Consider the following 21,558-nt stretch of genomic DNA (forward strand, 5'->3'; position numbering starts at 1 on the left):
ACATAGTGAATCCCACTGAGGGTGGCAATTGAGTGAAATCCAACTGTAGTTTTCAAACGGTCCAGCAGGTAGTAGCAATGTACCACCTGAGGTTTTTATTATTTGACAATGTTTCCAACATTATTTAACATATCAAATAAGCCTAATTAACTTAACATCTTTCTTTTTATAAAGAGAGGAAACAAATTATTTTGAGACATGATGTGAGTCCTCTGAAGGCTCTGTATGTTAGTTTGAGGTCAAAAGACTTAATTTAGAATTTTATTTTGGGAAGTTGTCAAAAATATCAAGGTTTACGTTTGATTGAATAGGATCTTAGGTCACTGTGACACAATACTGTTATTCTAGGTGACAATTAAAATATTTTAAAGGCAAATAAAAAAGTTACATAGCTGTAGGAAAACCCTTAGCTCTTTTAATAGAGAAGTTTTGATTTTATTCAGTAGTCAAAGTCTTGGCAAAAGACAACATGAATCACAGGAAATTATTCTGATAAGACACAAAGTCTTTATTTCCTAGGCAGAATTCTTAAAAGGTAAAAAAAGAAAATACATATCTTTCACATAAACAGTCCAATCATCCAAGAAATACTTGTTATTTTAACAGAGAAGACCAAATTCTAGTTTTACACCAGTATGCTTTTTATATTAATACTCAATTAAACAAAATTATAAATAATTCTCTTGAAATCTTAGCTAGATTGATCACACATAAAATTCTTTTTTAAAATTTATTTTTAAATTTTAGAATATTGGCCAGGCGTTGTGGCTCACTCCTGTAATCCTAGCACTCTGGGAGGGTGAGGCAGTAGGATTGCTTGAGGTCAGGAGCTCGAGACCAGCCTGAGCAAGAGCAAGACCCCGTCTCTACTAAAAATAGAAAAAATTAGCTGGGCATAGTGGCTCACACCTGTGGTTCCAGCTACTCAGGAGGCTGAGGCAGGAGGATTGCTTGAGCTCAGGAGTTTGAGGTTGCTGTGAGCTAGGCTGACACCACGGGCACTGTAGCCCATGCAACAGAGCAAGACTCTGTCTCAAAAACAAAAAAAATAGAATTTTATGGGGATACAAACATTTTGGTTACATCACACATAAAATTCAATTTTCAAGATTCCTCTTCCACAAACCTTCTACAACTTTTATATCAGTTCAGTTTTATTCTACATGCTTCCTCTTTCCCATTGTGAAACCCCAAATATATTCTCCTTTAGGATGGAAATTACTGTTTTTTCTTTAACAAAAACACATCCTTCATACCTCATAACTTCACTTACCAAAAATTTATCTCATTTTTCTCACATACAGTTGTTTCCCTTATTATTCTAGCATTAATTACCACATTATAATTTTTAACTCTTAATAATTTTAATTTCTAGTGAAAACTAGGAAGTAAGCAATTGTGAACTGCCTGTCTCATACCAATATTCTATAACTTAACATCATTTTATAATTTCTAAAAGCATCTGCCTTCTCATACTACAATTTTTCAAAGTGGTATAGGACATGTTCACTAAAAGACCAAATATTTTTAATTTTTTGTAATAAGAAGCCAAAAGTGGAAAAACTTGTGTTTGCCAATTAATGTTTCATATTTTATTTGTAAATGATCTATATATTCAATGAATAGGCACTATGTGATTCAATAGCAAAACTCCAAGGGGTAATAAACGAAAGAGATTTGGGAAGCTATTTTTATATAGATATGTTATAATACCAAACAAGTCTAGCTATCATCAAGTTGTTTTCCTGTTAGTTATTTTTAAAGAATGGGCATGTTAAGTAATCATCACAAAAGGTAAACTCCTAAAAGTTAAATATATGTTTGTGAGGGGTTTTTGTATCACTGCTATCCTTGATTTACATGAAGTAATGGGCACTTCACTTTCACTTGTCATCTGTTCTTAGGTTGAACTCATATTTTTGTAATCTTAAACATTTCGTAGCAATAACATGAGCTTACTTGACTAGTAAACCTAGGTAGAATAAAAGTTTGCATGTCCGCATTGTAGTTAATGCTGACAACTCTGAAGAAATACCCATTTTAATTTAACCATCAAACTTAAATTAGCTGGGGAGATGCAGGAGCTTGAAGTGGGAGCTGGCACTGGTGGTTCTTGGGGGCACCAGGTACAGGTGCGCCAGAGGAGCTGCTAGTGCCAGAGTTGGTTAACTACCACCCAAGGCCCAAACCAGCCCACTGCCCACTTGTGTAAATAAAGTCTTACTGGAACACAGAGACTATTCTATGTTTACATTGTCTATGGCTACTTTCAAGATGCAAAAGCAATATTGGGCAATTGAAAAAGAGACCATCTACCCACCAAGGCCAGAATAATTCTTCTCTGGCTTTTTCAGAAAATTTTTGCCAAGCACTGTTTTAGGTGACTTGGGCACAGTCTTGCCAGCATCTGGTATTCCAGTGTGTCTCATGCATTAATTCCCCAGGCATCCCCAGGGATTTGTGAAAATGCAGACTCTTTTACCAAAGGTGGGAAGCACTAGGGCTTTACTTTTCTAAAATTGTTCCAGAAGATGCTAATGCTGCTCCGGGTGCCAGGACAACTCTGTGTGTGAGGCTAGAAGTCTTTTCTTCATCCACTGACCTGCCATGGACCAGGAAAGTGTGAGGCCACGTGTGCTATGAAGACCCCAAGGCCCTGTCTTGCTCCATTGTGCACATTGGGTGTCCTGAGGGGTCACAGCCACTTTACCTCTGGCCACATGGGGCACTGGCTATGAGCCTGGAGACAGCAGCTCAGGTGCATCATAGCTGTGGAAGGTGCAAGAGGGTGGAAGGACCCCACCAACCCCGATCCCACCAGGCTGCTCTGCTGAGAATAACTGCACCACCTGGCCAGGCCCCTCCCTCCAGAACCACAACACACAAAGCTTCTAAAATGCTGATGTTTAATGACCTATTCTACATGACGGGCCTGGACAAAATAATTTATAAAATGCCAAGCCACGAAACCTCAGACAAATGCAAAACAGGAGAACAAACAAGCATGGAAGATGCTCAGCTACTGAAGCGTCAACTCCTGTGAATGGCTGGCATCCACGGAAGGAGAGAGCAGCACGTGGCCAGACATGTGACTACGTCCCACTCAGGGGAGCCCCTCTGAGCAGGTCTTGTTCAGGAGCTCGAACCATGATATCCAGGGCTCAGTTCTGACAGTGAAGAGGCAGATGAGTGTCTGGGGGAACAAGCACAGGCAAGTCCGTGGGCGCAGGAGCCTTGGGAAGCTTGTGGCTCACGCTCCAAACTCAGGGTTTTTTCTCAACCTTGCTCATTGCCAGGGACAGCAATTGAGAGAAGTGGCTCTGGCCTTCAGGTCTGGCCACCTGGCCTAAGTTCTGGGAGGATCCTGAACAGTGTCCAAATCTGGGGCCCCCACCTGACCAGGGTCACCTGGGCCAGGTTCTTCCCTCTAACCAGTGGCCTCCTGGGGAAGCCCAGCTGTCCTGGTGTGATCCATGCCTCCAAGAGTAGCAGGGGAATGCTTTGTCCCAGTGAGAGCAGCTCTTGGATTTAAAACTCTCGGTTAAGCAATTAGCTAACCTATTTGCTAATCTTACAAAGAGCAGATCCACTAAACATAGGAGGGGCTGTCCTCAGAGCTGGCTTCGTGTTGAGCTCCTCCCCTGGAGCAGGTGCTGCACCTCAGCAGGGCTCCAGCAGGCTCCTTTTCCTACAGGCAGGTGAGAGGTGGGCATGACGTCCAGAGCAGGGACGTACTCTCCTCGGGCCCAGGAGATCGGGACCCCAGGGGCACAAGAGCAGTTTGAAGGCCCTGTGACCTAGGTGCAGGCAGCTGCAATGGTGTGAGGGGGCAGAGCTGAGCTGAGAAACTCAGACTGGCCAGAAACTGCAAGTGGATGCCAGAGCTGCCTCCCCACTAAGGCACAGGCAGGGAAGCCTGCTGGAGCCTGCTGCAGGCTCCCTCCTCTACGTCCCCAGGAAAGGCTTAGTCAGCTGCTTCCTACCCCCGCCCCCAGCCCCCATGCAGCCTCCACAGCTGCTTAAATGCAGGAAACTGGTGTCTGGTCTTACACTGTTCAGTTTTGTGCTTTCTCGAAAGGGGCAGTTGTCAATGTCTTCCTCAAATTTCTCACACCATGTTCTGTGCAGTTGCAGTTGCATGGAGAACACCATCTTGGGATTGTCCTGCGGGACATAAAGAGGTTAAAGTGGACACTCCCTTCTTGCTGCCCCTACACAGCTGGTAGTGAGGATGTCATCAGTGTAGGGAGAGGCACTAACACTCAGCTCCATTTGGAAGCTCGTCACAGGCCTGGCATCAGCTCACTGGAGGTAAAACCCAGGGGATACTCTAGACTGGAGAGTTAAGAGCAAAGAGCAAAAGGTCATGGTGGATCCCTGGGGAGACACACACTGACTGAGTCACCCCCATTACTACATCCCCAGCTGAGCCCACGCCCCGACTCTACCACCGTGAGACCTGGCTCTGCTCTCAGGGGGCTTCTGTACCCACAGCTACCTTCGCAGAGGACAGACGCCAGGTGCCTGGGAGGCTGCTGGTTCTCCAAGAGTTTTCAGGATAATCTCAGCCCCGAGAGAGGGAGCCTCATCTACAGCATGTTGTCAACCCTCTCCCTGGACCTCCAGCAAGAACAGCGCCACCCAGTGCTCCCACTGCACACAGCACACAGCATCCCAGCCAGGGCTTCAAGAAACACCTTCTGCCCCAGTGCACAGTGCACTCTGAATTTCTCTCTGCTCTCCTTCCCACTCCATCCTATCCCATCCCATCCCATAACTCCCTCCCTCCATCCAGTCCCCCAACCCCCAAACTGACTGGGACTGCCAGGCCCAGGAGCCCACGTGGGAGGCTCCAGCCCAGAGAGCCCGGGGCAGCAGACCCTGCCAGGGCGCTGCAGGGTTGGCACAGAGGCTGAAGCTCTGTGCGGGGTGGGGCCCCTGCGTGCTTCTTTCAGGATCTTGGTGCCCAAGGAGGAAGAGCAATGTCCCCCCCTCTCCCCCAAACCAGAAGTGCTCCCTTAGGAGAGCATGTCCTGTGTTGCCTGCAGCCCAGTGGCCTGTGCGTTCCTCCCTGCACTCTGGAGGGACTCCACCCAAAGGAGAGCATCCAGCACTCAGAGCAGGGGTCTGAGGAAGAGTGTGAACCACGTTCACGTCACTAAATGCAGACCCGCCACGGAGCCCAGAGCAGGTGGAATCAGAGAAGAGGAACCGACCAGACAGAGCCTCAGAGCAATGGCGGCTCCCTGTTGCTCCTGAACACTTGGTTTCTGTGTGTGTGTGTGTGTGTGTGTGTGTGTGTGTGTGTGTGTGTGTTTCTGTTTTTCTATTTTTATTTTATGTCCTTTAAGTATTTCTCAGTTTTTCTATATCGTCATTTTCTTTTTTCCTTATTTGGAAGCTTCATCTCTTTAGTAGTCCTTATTTTGAAGTCATTTTTCAGTTAAACGATGTCATAAATATCTTGGAGATCGAATAATATGTCTAGTATTGAGTAGACATTTACCTAATTTAAAAGAATGTCTAAGTTAAATATTTTCTAAAAACTGAAACTGAGTTAGGTTGTATGTTACCAAAGTATGGATGCAAACGGTCAACCAGGACTCCTTGACAGGAGACTCCCCCGTCTCTCACTTAGGAGCAAGTGAAGGAGGTCGGGCCAGGAGGGCTTGTGGCCACCAACCCGCTTGTTCCAGGAATACTCCCTCCAGGAACTCAGGATGCGCATGAGCCTGTAGGCATAGTCGTCCTTGCTTTGCTGGTTGAATGTGTGCAAGGCGAACTCCACTGTGGCGGGGAACTGAGGAGCTGTGCTTTTTGGATTATTGTCCTTTTCCTCTTCAGAACACCAGGCCTGGGTCCTCAGGAGCTTGGAGCTTGAGAGAAGCAGCAGCAGCACTCAGGGCAGAACCCTCACCCGTCGCAGCGACATGGTGCAGGTGCCCGGGCGCCTTCCTGGACCAGCTCTCCCAGGAGCTACCAGGCTCAGTTTCTGCCTTACGCTCACCTGCTTGGGCACCAGCTCCTCCCTGTGGTCCTCATCTCTGCCATCACATCCTGTCCCTCCCACACGTGGCCTCACCTACTCCAGGCAAAGCTGCTTAAATCATCTCCTGTGCAGGGGGAAGAAGCCAACCAGCAGTGGGAGGGAGGGGTTTCTGGACAGGAGCCCCTCAGGGAGCGAGAGGAGGGATTTATGTGGAGGCTGTAGACTCCAATCCCGAAAAGGGCACAAACTACAACACGTCCCAGGGGAAGGTGATCCCTGGACACACCAGTGGGGGTGGGGGCAGGGAAACAAGGAGGTACAGAGACAAAGGATAAGTGGGGAGAGGGAGACGTGTGGGCGGGTGGGAGGCACCAGCTGCCAGGGGATGAGGTGTGCTCATCTGGAGGGAGCAGTGGAGGGAGTCTGAGAGTCTTTCCTGCTCACGTGACATCCCGCGGGCGTCTGTGCTCCACTCTGCTCCCAGCCCCTGGGGATGCTGCCTACCCTTGGGGTGGGGGCAGGGGTTGAGGAAGCTGGGGAGCAGGAGCCCAGCCCAGGTCTGCCCCTCTGGTCGTCCAGCTTCCCAGCCCAGGGACGTGCTGCCATGGGCTTGGCCTGGGGGCCTGCCCAGTTATGGAGACGCCCCTGGCAAAGGTGTTTAGAAGAGCGGTGGCCACTTGCAATTAGAGCGGTGAGAGTCAAGAGAAAGAGCCAGAGCTGGAGAAGGCCCCCCCACCAACCCTGCCACTGGTGATGGCCATGGAGTTTCCATTGGGTGGCCGCTGGTGCCCTCCAGTGGCCATGGTCATCACAGCTCAGATTCTGGGCTCTGGAAAGAGACCCTCACAGCCTCCAACTCTAGCAGCTAATGGGGCTCTGGAAAGACCGAATGACACTTTCCAGAGAAGACTTAAGTTTCATCGCCCTGAAACATGCCTTCAGCATTTATCTGCAGCTACTTATAAACTGCGGAAGAAGCCAGAATCTCCTGAAGGCGTGTGAAAAAGCTGGTTCCTGGGCCTCCCCTCCCAAAGATTCTGACCCAGCAGCTGTGGGCAGAGCCGGGGACTTTGTGTTTCTCCCCAGCTCCCTGGGACAACGATGAGTAGCCCAGGCTCACACTATGCCCTGGGGATAGACAGAGGCCAAACCGCAGGTGAGAAATAACTGGACTTGAAGGACGTGGGGTGGATGGTGAGAATGGCTTTGGGGGAGCACACAGGGCTGGAGCCAGTGTCAGAGCACCATGCCTGGTGGTACAGAAAAGGTGTGCCTAGACCCCAAACATTGGTCACGAGGACGTGCCTCTGGGGAGGAGAGAGGCCGTTGTGAGCCTGAGAGCCTGACCCTCCGCTCGGCGGCCCCTCAGGGCTGGGGCTGCCCGGCAGTTGCCACTCCCAAGCCCCTCCCAGGCTGCACCCTCCTAGTGTCCCCACATTTGGGACACACTGCCAGGTACCCTCTGACCCGTGTGCTATCAGCTCAGCCGCACTCTCCCCTAAGGCCCTGGCCCCTGTTCTAGGGCAGCTGCGTCTCCCTTTGCAGCACCCTGCACCCGTCTCTGCGGCTGTTCCTTCCCAGGGCGAGTTTCCACATTCCACCATCTCCAGCAGCCAACACCTCCCTCCTGCTGGGGGGAGGGTGGGCTGGGAGGTGTTATCTGCAATGGATAAGCAACTCAGTATGGTCATTCAAGGGAAAGCAGCCAAATATGCCACAAAATGCCACCCAAAGAGGTTGCATCTTTTCTCTGCTGGCTTTAAGTACAGTGAAACTGCTAACAGGGTTCTCAGCTGGAGAATGACGGCGCCAGCTGCGGTGTGGGGAGGAGGTGTTGGCAATTGTGGAAATGTCCTTGTGGGGTTTTGGGGGAAAACAGGCTGTGGGGTGCTGTGAGAACTAGAATCCTGACACACCCAGATAGGTCGTGAGTGTCCTGAAAGAGGCCAGCAATGTCCACAGAGGTCACTCCCATTTCCACAATTGCCAAGCAAGAGGGCAGCGAACGTGGGGCTGTCCTACAAATTGTCAGGTCCCCCACCATTCTGAGGGCAGGTACCCATATGCACTACAAGGCAATGTGCACACACACTCCTACAGGAGGGGTGGTTTAGTGCTGTGGTACCCAACTCCCCAGCTACAAGTCCGTGGCCTGTTAGGGACTGGGCTGGAGAGCTCCGACACCCACCCCCCACAATGGAAAACTTGTCTTTTGTGAAATTTAGGAACCATGGGGGCTGCACAGCAAGGAGGTGAGTGGTGAGTGAGCAAAGCTTCATCTGAATTTACAGCCGTAGCCACTCCCCATCGCTCGTATCACCGCCTGAGCTCTGCCTCTGCCCACCCCCATCCCCCATCTGTGGAAAAATGGTCTCCCATGAAACTGGTCCCTGGTGCCAAAAGGGTTGGGGACCGCCAGTTTAGAGCCCTGTGCACCAGATATGTCTTCACTGTGCAGCCAAGGAGAACATGGGGGCGCACCACACCCAGACCCGGGACCACAGGGACAGGGACACCACTGACCACTATAAGTGTGTGCCTATACTCTTGCTGAGTCCCTAGTGGCCTGGGCCGCACTCTCTCCCCAGACTGAGAGAGACTGGCATACCCAGACATGAGCCACATAAAGAGGAGAGCCTGAGGGCCAGGGACTGTCACAACCTGAGGACGTCGGTAAACACGCTGCTGCAGCCTGAGGGAAACCAGGCCTGGTGGGCCCGGCTGGCAAGCCCACATCGGTGGTCACAGCTCTCTGCCTGGACATCCCCCATCTGGCTCTGGGATGCCTCCTCCCCCTGTCCCCAGGGACTCCTACTCATCCTTCAATGCCCCGGCCAAATGTTAACTCTTTTCTACAGCTCTCCTGACTCCCCTTGGGAGAGTTCTAGCTCACTGAGCCAAGTCCTGGGCACTTGTTGACCTGCCTCTGGGGCAAGTAGGACTTCTGTGGTGTCCGTCTTTGTGCTGTTGCAGGCACCAAGCACGCACGTCAGCCTCATAGGAAGGTTTCGGTAACTTCTCACTGAGATGGGCCTGATTCCCTGGAACCAAAGCCCTGGATTTCTGGAAGCATTCCTCTGAACACTTGCAGCACAGCAGCAATGACCAGGCTGAACCACCAGCCCTTGTCTGGGAGGCTGAAAGTAAGGTGGTGGCAAGAGGAGTCCCCTGACTGTCTCTGTGCAGAACACACGACGCTCTCCCGAGCTCCTCAGCTCAGCGCCTTCCCCAGGGTCTGGCTCACTGTCCTCCCTGCCCAAGCAGCCTCTGGATTCTTCTTTGTGTTTACTGGAAGTAAGTCTTATTTTACAATAAAATAAGGCATAAGCTACAGATGTACCCATTCGCTGACACCCTCAAAAGCTTCCATTCCAACCACATCGTTTTATGTCACCATGGCACCTTGTGACCACGGGCCCTTCCTGTAGAGGGTATTTGGGGCTGCCCTGCTTTAGATCACGCTGTTCTCAATACTTTTCTTTTTGACAGTTTTGGCCAATGTTTACCTCTACTTCTTTTAAAACATTCTCTTTAGACTTGGCCAGTTTGACAAATGTGTCCTTCTTGCCTTCCTTAATGGTTGTCCAGGCGTCGACAACAGCTGCTTTCTCCATGAATCGATCCCATTCAGAGTCCTTTTTAGATCTCTGGCTTTAGTTTCCATGGACTCGGCCAAATTTTCCACTTCCTCAATTAGCATTATTTAGAGATCAACCTCAAATGTCCAACACTGGCACTTATTTTGGAAACATCAAACAGTAAACCAATGGCGGAGAAATAATCCCTTTTGGGAGACGGAAAACTGGCTCAGTCTACTTTCTACCTTCTTTACTTTTCCAGGCACATCAGCAATTCTTGACTAAGTTACTATCTTTCTTAAGCCTCACCACAATCCATGAAATTCAGGCTAAGGGGTTAGATTTGGAATATATTTCCCCAATGTCCATAGTTCAAGCTAAAAGCTAACCTATAGAAGTCTTAACATCTAAATACCAAATGTTGGAGGTGAGGTTATGCCTGGATGTGTCAATTGCTGTCTTTAATATCAGAGGTTGGGCAGATAATGTCTGAAATTGGCAAATGCCGTTTTCATGAGGTAGGCTGATGATCTAGATGAGTTGTGAGGGAAAATACCAGAAGAATCAGAACATGGTCACCTGCTCTTGGCGACTGGGACAGAGGCTTGGAGCAGGTGGAGACTTTGTTTTTTATTTTAAGCTCATTTGCAATTTCTATCATGTGCACACATGACTTTGACAAAAATAAAACAATGTTTTTCAGGTTTTTTTGCATCGCTTGAATTTAAAGAGAAGCTGTGAGGCCCAACAGGGTGACTGGGGCTGGGAGCCAGGGGCAGGGGAGTTGGGTGTGGTGAGAGGACCTCCTCCTTAGGGGATGCCCCATTGTGGGCACCCAGGGAGCAGCAGGTGGAGGGGAAGAAATATTTCTGGGAAACCCAGTGAGTCATGTGGTGAGTGATTTGTGGCTCTTGTCTTTAGGTTTTCTGGATCAAATGGTCCAAAATAACCATGAGGGATGCTTCATCTACTACCATGTGTTTCAAGAGCTTAAGGCTGGAGTCTTCACAGTCAAATTCTAAGGTGTGGAATTTGCCTTCAGGGCTCCCAAGCACAGCCCCATCTCTGCGCTCCCTTCTCCGTTTCAGGGCATTTTTCTACAGAGCTTGCATATTCCTCATCTTGTGAGGCTGCAAGATTGCTTTGCAAAAACTGAATTCACAGCAATGCTTAATTGCCATGGCGTGCGCGCACACACGCATACACACACCCCCCCAAAACACAAACAACAAAGGACTCCTTGGTAAAAACTCAAGAGCACAGAATTCAGCCCCTGGGACAGGTTTTACTGTCGTCAGAGGGGTATTGGAGTCCTGGAGGTGTGACTGATCTTGCTGTCTGCTTGGGTCCTGGAAGGGACCGCCAAGGACTATTTGATCCAAATTTCCTTACACAACAGGGAGAACATCGAGTTCCCCAGGACTCAAACTTGAATCCTCCAACTCCAAATTATAAGTTACCTGCAGTGGGCTTTGCTCATCTTTCCTCGCCATGGTCAGCAATTCTCAAATCTGACTGCCCAGCAAAACCACGATGGGCTCCAAAGTCTCCCCAGGTAGATTGGGGACCTCTGGCCCGGGGTCTGTAACAAGCCCTCCAGGTGATTCTGGTGCCGCAGGCAGGGCGCCACCCGCAGGCTGCCTGCGGAAACCACTGGGCGGAGGGTCTCAAGGGCTTTCAAAGTTCTCCAGGCCTGTGAGCCTGCGAGTCAAGGCATGCAGCCCTAACGCACACAGCGCAGCACCCCAGCATGAGGAGCCTCTGCAGGGTCTTCCAGGGGCTGCACACACACCCGGCCACAGGGAGCGTCCCGCCTGCACCCGCCTCTCCCCAGCTGCAGTTGCTTTTGAGAACCGAAAGGGCTCTGGCGGCAAGAGCCCAGCACTGGTCCTGCTTCTCACGGGGGACTCCCCTGGATCCAGCCCGGGGAGACCCTGCGGGAGAGAGCCGGGCCTGCTGGGGGATGGGAAGCCCAGTGTTCCGAACCCCGCGGGCTCCCATTAACAGGCTGCCCTCATTCCAGTCCTGGCAATGGCCTTGTCCTTTAGGAAACTGTTACTGCCATACAGTGACACTTAAGTGCCTGCTACTACTGAAAAGGATGTGACGGATGCAAGAGACATTCTGACAACAAAAGAAATTTGGCTGAATGTAAAGATTTTTTTTTTTACTTTTTTTAAGTGGTAAAATGTACATAAGAATTTGCCATTTAAATCATTTTTAAGTAGATAGTTCAGTGGTATTGAGGACGTTCACGTTGTTGTGCAAACATCACCACCATCCATCTCCAGAACTTTTTCATCTTTCCAAACTGAAATGCCTTGAACAATAACTCCCATTGTCCTTGTTTCCAGACTCTGGAAACCACTATTCCACTTTATGTCACTATGTATTTGACTACTCTAGGTGCCTCATATAAGTGAAATCTTACAGTATTTGTCCCTTCTTTGACTGGCATAATGTCTTCATGGTTCATCCATGCTGTAGCATCTGTAGTATATGTCAGAATTTCTTTCCTTTTAAGGCTAAATGATATTCCATTGTATGTATATAGCATATTTTGTTTCTTTGTTCATACATCTGTGGACCCTTGGACTGTTTCCACCTTTTGGTTACTGTGAATATTGCTACTGTGAATTTGGGTGTACAAATATCTGTTTGAGTCCCTGCTTTTACCTCTTTCGAGTATGTACCCAGAAGTGGGATTTGGATCAAATGGTAATTCTATTTTTAACTTTTTGAGAAACTTCCATAAGTTTTCCATAGTGGCCTCATCATTTCACATTCCCATCAACAGTGTGAAAGAATACTGATTTCTGCACACCCTTGATAATGGCCACTTTGATGGGTATAAGGTGGTATCTCATTGTGGTTTTGATTTGCATTTCCCTAATGATTTGTGATGTTGAGCACCTTTTCATGTGCACATTGGTCATCTGTATATCTTTTTTGGAGAAATGTTTATTCAAGTCTATTGCCTACTTTTGGTCATTTGTTTTATTTTTGTTGTTGAGTTATAGGCGTTCTTTATATATTCTGGATATTAACCACTTCTCAGATATATGATTTGCAAATATTTTCTCCTTTTCTGTGGGTTGCCTTTTACTCGGCTGATAGTGTCCTTTGATGTACAAAATTTTTCCATTTTGATGTAGTCCAGTTTATCTGTTTTTCTTTTGTTGTTTTTTATGTTTGTGCCATATCAAAGAAATCATCGCCAAATCCAATGTTATGAATATTTTCCCTGTGTTTTCTTCCAACAGTCGTATAGTTTTAGCTCTTATTAGCTCTATTTTGAGATAATTTTTATGTATTGTATAAGGTAAAGTTCCAATTATTTTTTTTTTTTTTGCATGTGAATACTCAGTTTTTGCAGTACTATTTGTTGAAAAGACTGTCCTTTCCCAATTGAATGGTCTTGGTACTCTTATTGAAAATCATTGCACCATATATGTGAGGGCTTATTTCTGGACTCTATTCTATTCCATTGTCTTTATTCTATTAATAATACCACATTGTTTTGATTACTGTAGCTTTTTTTTTTTTATTTTGAGACAGAGTCTCACTCGATCACCCTAGATAGAGTGCAGTGGTGTTATCACAGCTCACTGCAGCCTCAGACTCCTGGGCTCAAACAATTCTCCTGCCTCAGTCTCCCAAGTAGTTGGGACTGCAGGTACCTGCCACCACGCCCCACAAATTTTTTCTATTTTTAGTAGAGATGGGGTTTCACTCTTTCTCAGGCTGGTCTAGAACTCCTGAACTCAAATGATCCTCCCACCTCAGCCTCCCAGAGTGCTAGGATTACAGGCATGAGCCACTGCACCCGGCCTGATTACTGTAGCTTTTTAGCAAGTTTTGAAATCAGGAAGTGTGAGACCTCCAACTTTGTTTTTTTCTTTTTCTAAGTTGTTTGGCTATTCTGGGTTTCTTGAGATTACATATACATTTTAGAATATATTTTTCTATTTCTGCCAAAAAAAAAAAGTCATTGGATTTTCATAGGGATTGCATTGAATCTGTAGGTCACTTTGGTTAATATTGACATTTTAATAATATTAAGTCTTCTATTCCATGAGCACAGACTATCTTTCCATTTATTTTAAAATTTCTTTCAGCACTGTTTTATAGTTTCAATGTCCAGGTCTTTTTCTTCCTTAGTTTATTCCTAAGTATTTTATTCTTTTTGATGGTTTTATAAATGTAATTATTTTCTTAATTTCCTTTTTGGATTGTTCAGTTGTTAACGTATAGAAACACAACTGATTTTTGTATGTTGATTTTGAATCCTCTACTTTGCTGAATTTGTTTATTACTTACAACTCTGTGTGTGTGTGTGTGTGTGTGTGTGTGTGTGTGTGTAATCTTTAGGATTTTCCATATAGAAGGTCATGCCATTTGTGAACAGAAATTATTTTCGGTCCTTTTCAATTTGGATGCCTTTTATTATTTTTTTCTTGCTTAATTACTCTGGCTAGGACATCCAGTTCTGTTAAACAGAAGTGGAAAGACTGGGCATCCTTCTCACGTCAGCTATGGGCTTTTCATATATGGCTTTTATTCTGTTGAGATAGTTTCCTTCTATTCCTGCTGTTGACTCTTTTTTAATGTATTTAAAAATATTAGGGGGTACAAGTGTTCTTATTACATAGATGAATTGTGTAATGCTGAAGTCAGGGCTTTCAGTGTGCCTGTCACCAGAATAGAGTACATTGTACCCCATAGGTAAATTTCTATCCCTCCCTTACCCTCTCCCTTTCTTAGTTTCCAATGTCTTTTACACCACTTTATGACCGCGTGTACCCATTATTTAGCTCCCACTTACTAATGAGAATATGTGGTGTTTATCTTTCCATGCCTGAGATACTTCACTTAGGATAATATTCTCCAGTTTCATGCAAGTTGCTGCAAATGATATTATTTCATTCCTTTTTATGACTAAGTAGAGATATGGAATCAACCTAAGTGCCCATCAATTGATGAGCAGATAAAATGGGATATATATTGAGTCTTTTTATCAAGAAAGATTAATTTTGTCAAATGCTTTTTCAGCATCAAGTGAGATAATCATGTGGAATTTTTTCCCTTTATTCTGTTTATGTGGTGTATTCCATCGGTTGATTTTTGTATATTGAACTATCCTTGCATTGAAGAAATAAATCCCATTTGGTCATAATGTATAATCTTCTTAATGTCCCGTTGAATTCTATTTGCTAATATTTTGTTTAGGACTTTTGCATAAATATTCATGGGGGATATTTGTCTGTAGTTTTCTTGTAGTGTTTTTGTCTTGCTTATTGTTAGGATAATGTTGGCCTCATAGAATATGTTTGGAAGTGTTTCTTCCTATTTAATTTTTTAGAAGAGTTTGGGGAGAACTGATGTTAATTTTTCTTTAAATATTTGGTAGAATTCATCAGTGAAACTGTCTGGTCCTGGGATTTTCTTTATTGGGAGGTTTTTGGTTGTTTTAATACAGAAACTTGGAGATTGTTTTAATACAAGGAAAAAAAGAAGGAAAAAAGTCAAAATAGTTTTAAGTTTGGGTAATAAAGAAAAGGGTGGTTCCATGAACAGAAATGGGGAATTAGGGAAAGAAAGTGATTAATGACAAAGAAAGAAAAGAATGTAAAGTGGAAGAGAGAGAAGAAGAGAGAACCTGAGAGAGGGAGGAGGGGAGGAAAGTAGAAATGCACGACATGGACAGCTATAACCTGCTTAGCTGTCACAGCATTAAGAGGCCGTGTGGAGAAATAATCTAAGCTAATTTGGTCATTCAACAAAAGTCAGGTTCTTCTGGTCAGTATCTTCTGGCAATTAAAGGTAAGAGAGCACCATTTGATTCCTTCCTTGCAACCTCATCACCTAGGGATAGAAATGAGCCTCAGAACAAACCCAGACACTCACATATTCATTTGCAAGCAGGCGCAAGTGGCCTTTCCTTGTAACTCACTGTCTATTCTGTAGCTAGTGGTTGCATGCGAGGTTTACCCCAGAATGCAGATGTTCTGGGGACCAGATCAGCCTGCTCTGGGCTTGGCTCAGGATGGGAACCTCTGAGAAGTGGAGCATCACTGGACCAGGACAACCGTCCACCTTAAGCCCTGTCCCAAGGTGGTAGGTGCTCCTTGTCTTGCCTCATCTGTTCCAGGGTGGCAGAGGCTGTGCAACATTTTCCCAGCCAAATCTTTATTGTGTTATTTTCACAAACAAAAATAAATTCTATCAGCTCTTGTCTCTATTTCCATAATGACAGGCTTACGTCATCTGCTACTTTGCTAATTAGGGACTTCCAATTCCAGTGAATCACCCGGGGATTTGGATTCCTGCTGAAGGAGCCCCGCGCATTCACAGCTGTCCTTGGACTATACAAGTTCATCTGCACAAACACACACACATTCCACTGTTGATACTGAAGTATTTTGAAGTACATTACCACATTGACCAACACTGTCCAAAAGAAATATAATATGAGCTGTTGCATGTAATTTAAAATTTTCTAGGAGCTACATTATCAAAAGTAAAAAGAAACAGATAAAAATAATTTTAATAATGTATTTTATTTAATCCGATATATCCAACATATTATTTCAATGTGTAATCAATGTAAAAATTATTAAGACACCTTTTCTTTTGTATTATACCAAGTTCATCTTGATTCAGATGCTAAATTTTTCAAGTTACATTAAAATATGCTCCTACGAAAACAATGAAATTATGTTTAAGAAAAGACATTTCACACAATTTAAATTTTAAATTTAAGTTAAAATTAAATAAAGTAAAATTTCTTAGTTGCACCACCTACAGTGTGATTGATTACACAGTTGCCACGCGCAGCACAGAACTTGCCCGTCATCGTAGCATCCGGTTGGATGGCGCTGGCCCAAACAGCATGGTGGCAGACCACATTATCTGATCCTTGGTGTGAAGCCTCTGGCTTGGAATATCCGTGTCACCTCCCGGGGTTCCCAGGAGTCTTCTGTGCAGCTGGAGGTCGGTCTGTGTCTGATTCCCTTCTCTCTGCGGTCAAAGGGAGCTCTCCAACAAGAGGCTGGGAATAGGATCTGAGCCAGAACTGTGGAATTAGGATTCATCTGAGAGGACATGCTTACTGAATTTCTAGAACCAAATAAAGGCTTAGAGGGAGAAGGCAAAAAAGAAAAGCAGAGGCCAAGGAAATTTGGAACAGGAAGAGGAAACGAAAGAATGGGGGAAAGAGAAGAGTATCGGACAGAAGAACTGAGGGCTCAGTGTATGGTAGGGGGTTGATTCTATCGGCCGAGGAATTACCTGCCTAAATAGTTTTAAAACACTGGAAAGAATATTAAGGGAAAGATAAGAAAAGGAAGTTTAGGGAATTGGGGGAAAGTGTCATTCATTCTCGTGAAAGTAGAACACGCAATATGCTTGTCTTTGTTAAGTTTTCTTGTGTTACCTGGAGAGAATGGTGGATAAAAAATAAAATATATATGATCGTTTAGAGTTTTAGTTAACCCATGGCTCAAGAAGGAATTTCTTATTTAAAATAGGTATACCAAAGGGCAGATAAATTTACCCGTGTGCTCCATAACTGGTCTGCCCTGCAGGTGAGTTTCGAGTTTTGCTTGACTGAGTCCCACCACCTCCCTTTGGGTGCTGGCTCACACCTCCTAAAAGCCTGAAACTACCCTCTCCCCCGCTTTTGGTGATGTAATGTCTCCTGCCTTCCAAGCCAGGTAAAGGGTCTGTTCTGCCAAGAAGCCACCGTAGGCATGGAGGGTGAAATGCCTACGGAAAAGCCCTGAAGTGTGATGTTGGTTGCTTGTGTTTCCACAGGAGACAATTTACATAACTGGCCCAAAGAAAAGCATCTAAGGACCCTCCTGGTTGAAAAGCCACATCAAAGCCTACCTTGGATGAGCAAAGTGTGGCACAAAAGTTTGAACTCCTGGCCTCTAACGGTACAGCTGGCATACCTGCAGCCTCTGGGATTAAAATCAGAAGTTTCTGAACTCTTCATAACACTATTAATAACCAAGAACAAGAGATTTATTTTATAAACTAAAGAGTAAACTCTCTATATGTATCATACTCTGCTGTTGACCAGAAACAATGATTTATTTCATTAATGAGATATCCCCAAGATACTATTCCTCTCCAAGGAGTGGCTAGTTTAGAATTCTCTTTCTTCTCTCTCTCTCTCTCCCTCCCCAACATACATAATAAAGATAAAACAAAACTATTAAAAAGTGGTATATGTTTTGCTCACAAGCAAGACCGAAGTTTAAATTCTTAACTGTATCTTGAACAAGGGTTTGTGACCAGACATCCCCATTATTAGGGATTTCCATCTCCTGGCTGTACACCTACCCCTCTAATCTCTGCTGGCTCTGGGACTGGACAGCCACTTTCCTGCCAGCTGCTCCCTGGTGGGCTCTATACCAAGAGGTGGTGCCAGAGGGGGCAGGGAGACTGGAGCAGGAGGAGAGGGGACATTTTAAAGGAGTCCCCTGGAGAAGATTGTGCATATCCCAAGGAAATGGTTCCAGCACAGATTAGAACAGGAAGGTATTTCATGAAGCCAGAGATTGGATTCTACAATCACATGCATACGTGGTCAATTCTGTTTAATTTCATGAGCAGTGAAGTGTAACTTACACCATATAAAAAGCAGAGACACTGTCATATTTTTGTTTATGTGCATAAAAGTTAGGCCTCTCCTTTCTTTAGCAATAGAACTCCTGAGCTGTGATTTGGCCCAAGACTATCCACTGACACACCACTTCCCAGCCCCTTGGCAGCTCCCTATGGCCAAGTGAGTCATGTTTGTCCAAGGAGATGTGAGGAGAGGGTTGGGGTCACTGAGGGCCCTGAGCTGCCCTGCCCGTGCCCTGCTTTCCTTATGAAGAGAATCTGTTCTTGTCCCAGCGGTATCACTGCAAAGCTAAAGGCCAGGAAGGCAACTGAAAGGGCCTGTTTTGGGAACATTCTGTTCCCAAGAATTAGATTTCCTTGGGAAATTAAGCAGGAATAGGAGCATTTTTGAAAACATGTTTCACTTTAGTTTTCAAAACAGGAACAGAGAAAAAATAAAAACAGAAGACAACCAGCTGTGATGGTTACATTTTATGTGTCCACTTGGCTAGGCTGTGGTGGCCAGCTGTTGGGTTTGGTCTAACACTAGTCTAAGAGTTGCTGTGAAGGTATTTTGCAGATGTAGTTAACATGTACACCCAGTTGACTTTAAGCAAAAGAGATTACCCTCAAAAATGTGGCTGGACCTCATTCAATTAGTTGAAGGCCTTAAAAGCAAAAACTGAGGTTTCCAGAAGAAGAAACAATTCTGCTTCAGATTGTAACATAGACATCCTGCCTGCCTGACAAAATCCAGCCTTGCCAGGCCCCACAATCATGTGAACCAATTCCTTAAAGTAAATCTCTTTATATCTATATACACACACAGGTAATTATCTTAATAAATATAAATATATCATCTTAATATATATACACATATCTATATACATACATGATATATGCATATATTATATATTATTGATAATATACAATATGTATATATACATAATATATATCTTATTGACGCTGTTTCTCTCTGTGTATATCCATGTGTGAGAGTCTTCCTTATGAATTGACGGACCTGGACCAATGTGACTTGATGTGAAGTATACTATGGTTCTGAGGCTAGGACAGGAAGTTGGGGCCCAACTTGATTCAATTTCTCTTGAAGGGGGCACTAAAAAGGTGAGAGAGACCTAATCTATTACTGAGTTAGAAATAGTGACTGGGGCCAAAGTCATCTCACTGATGAAGAGGAGAGTGTTCTGGATGCCAGACTGGAATGACACCTGGGAGTGGGGGCACAGATAGGATCCATGAGACCACTCAGGGGGCAGCCTCTTAGGCCTGCATGAAGAGGACCCCCATGAGAACAGTTGACAGTTTGCTTCCTACAACTGTTAGAATCACCTGTGACTTCAGTTGTCTGGGTGGGGCCTGTGAATCAGCAGCATCTATTGAAAGCTTCCAGGTGATTCTGATGTGCAGCCAGGAGCAGGGACCACAGCCTTAGCAACCAGGACCACAGCCTTAGCAACCAGGACCCAGCCGTAGCAACCAGGCCTGAACTTCAGACCATCTTCACCAACCTCAAATCCTCAATGCTGTGCTGGGGTTTTCCAAGTGACATAGACACTGTTGATGGAGACATAGATTTGCTTCAGCTCCAGGAGAACATGCTTGATAAACTCAAGGAAAATAAGAGGGCGAGCAGAGGAGGAATTTAGCCAAAGATGGCTTGGGTTAGTGGACATTCGATAGAGAAATGGTTATCTGTCTTAGGATGAGAGATAAGACCTATTTCGACATTAGATGACTTTGGTGGACTGGAAATTATTGATTTATATCCTTCTTTAGGGTATCCCTTGGGCAAAATGTAGTGAAGTAAGAACAGGAAATGAGCAGGGCTTGAAAGCAAGGAGAGCGTAAGGGCAAGGGAAGAAGGCGCTCAATCTGGCAAATAATAAGCCCTGTCAGAGCTGCAAGGGTGAGGGGCCAGCCTAAGAGACAGGTGAAGTCACCAGAGACTCACTTGAGCCTCCCCGGAAGGTAAGGGGAAGAGTGAGAAGCTCCGATTCTGTTGGTGGGTGACCATTCCAGAAATGAAAGCTGTGGCTCTCTAGCCTGCATCGGAATCACTTGAGGGGCCTGTGAATTAGTTACAGTTGGGGTGTAACAAATTATTGCAAAACTTAGAATCCTAAAACAATAAAAATGTATTATGTATTATCTCATGGATTCCGTGGGTCAGGAATCCAGGTGCAGCTCAGTTGGGTCCCTCTAGCTCAAGGTCTCTCATGAGGTTACGATGAAGCTATTGGTTGAAGGCTTGGCTGGAGTGGCTTCCGCAAGCCCTCCCTGGGGCTTCCATAGGCTGCTTGAGTGTCCTTACTACACAGCACCTAGTGGTCTGAGAGACAGAGAGCGCCCCAGATGGAAGCCACAGTCTCTATATAAGCTAGGTTTGCAAGTGACATCTCATCTTTTCTGCTATATTCTATTCATTGGAAGGTAGTAGTCACTATGTCCAGCCCATTCTCAGGGGGAGGAGATGACACAAGGGCATAAACACCAGGAGAGTGGGATCCTGGGGCCAGAGGAGGCTGCCTACCATAGCTTGTTAACACACCTTGTTGGGCCACACCTGCAGAGTTTCTGATTCAACAGGCTGGGGTGGGGCTGAGAATGTGCATTTCTAACAGGTTCCCAGCTGGTGCTACTGCTGGTCCAGGAACTGCGCTTTCAGAATCTCTACCTAAAAGAATAAAAAAAAAACTACGCCCAATCATGATGAGACAGGTTACAGGTGATGCTGGAACTGTGCCTGCCTTCACCCACACACTAAGGCTGGGAATCTCAGCGGCTGAGATTCTTACTGAGACTGAGCTGGATAAGAATTTGGGAAGACTTGTTTGTAAACTTTAATTTAAAAATTTTATTTTGAGTTTTGCTTTCTTTGAACTTAAATGTTCTAGGACTTCAACTTGCAAGGGGAGTTAATCTTGCACTTTAATTTTTTTTTTCCTGGGAATGAGATAATGGGGATTGGGTAGTAAATTTATGGTCATGTTTGGGGTATTTCCACATTGGCTTGTAATTAGAGTAACTCCCTGTTGCTGTTTAATTTTTGGAAATTATTTGGGAAGGGAAAGAGAAGAGAGAATAAACATCTGACTTAGGCAAAATGTAGCTTTGGGGTGAAATTATTTTAAAACTTATATCACAATATCTCAATTAAGAGATATAATTCTCACATATCATACAATTTACTCATTGAAAGTGTACAATTCAGTGGTTCTTAGTATATTCACAAAATTGTGCAAATATATCCACAATCTAATTTTAGAACATTTTCCTTCTACCCCCCAAAAAACCTCCTACCCATTAGCAGCCACTCCCCCTACTGCCCCCAGCACTAGAGAACCACTGATCTATATC

At 45.4% G+C, this 21,558-nt stretch overlaps 1 protein-coding gene across 1 annotated transcript; it reads right to left on the reverse strand.

The window, feature by feature from the left end:
• Window positions 1-3,103: 3,103 nt before the first annotated feature.
• On the reverse strand, window positions 3,104-6,792 carry LOC123622234 (cystatin-9-like). Its single transcript, XM_045528419.1, has 6 exons — window positions 6,730-6,792; window positions 6,494-6,522; window positions 5,684-5,876; window positions 3,950-4,164; window positions 3,736-3,811; window positions 3,104-3,193 (listed from the first exon to the last, which is right to left on the reverse strand). Exons 1-6 carry the CDS (start codon window positions 6,790-6,792, stop codon window positions 3,104-3,106), a joined length of 666 nt encoding a protein of 221 aa, XP_045384375.1.
• Window positions 6,793-21,558: the final 14,766 nt, after the last annotated feature.

This window comes from Lemur catta, chromosome 17 (genome assembly GCF_020740605.2).
Source record: "Lemur catta isolate mLemCat1 chromosome 17, mLemCat1.pri, whole genome shotgun sequence".
Classification (NCBI taxonomy): Eukaryota; Metazoa; Chordata; class Mammalia; order Primates; family Lemuridae; genus Lemur; species Lemur catta.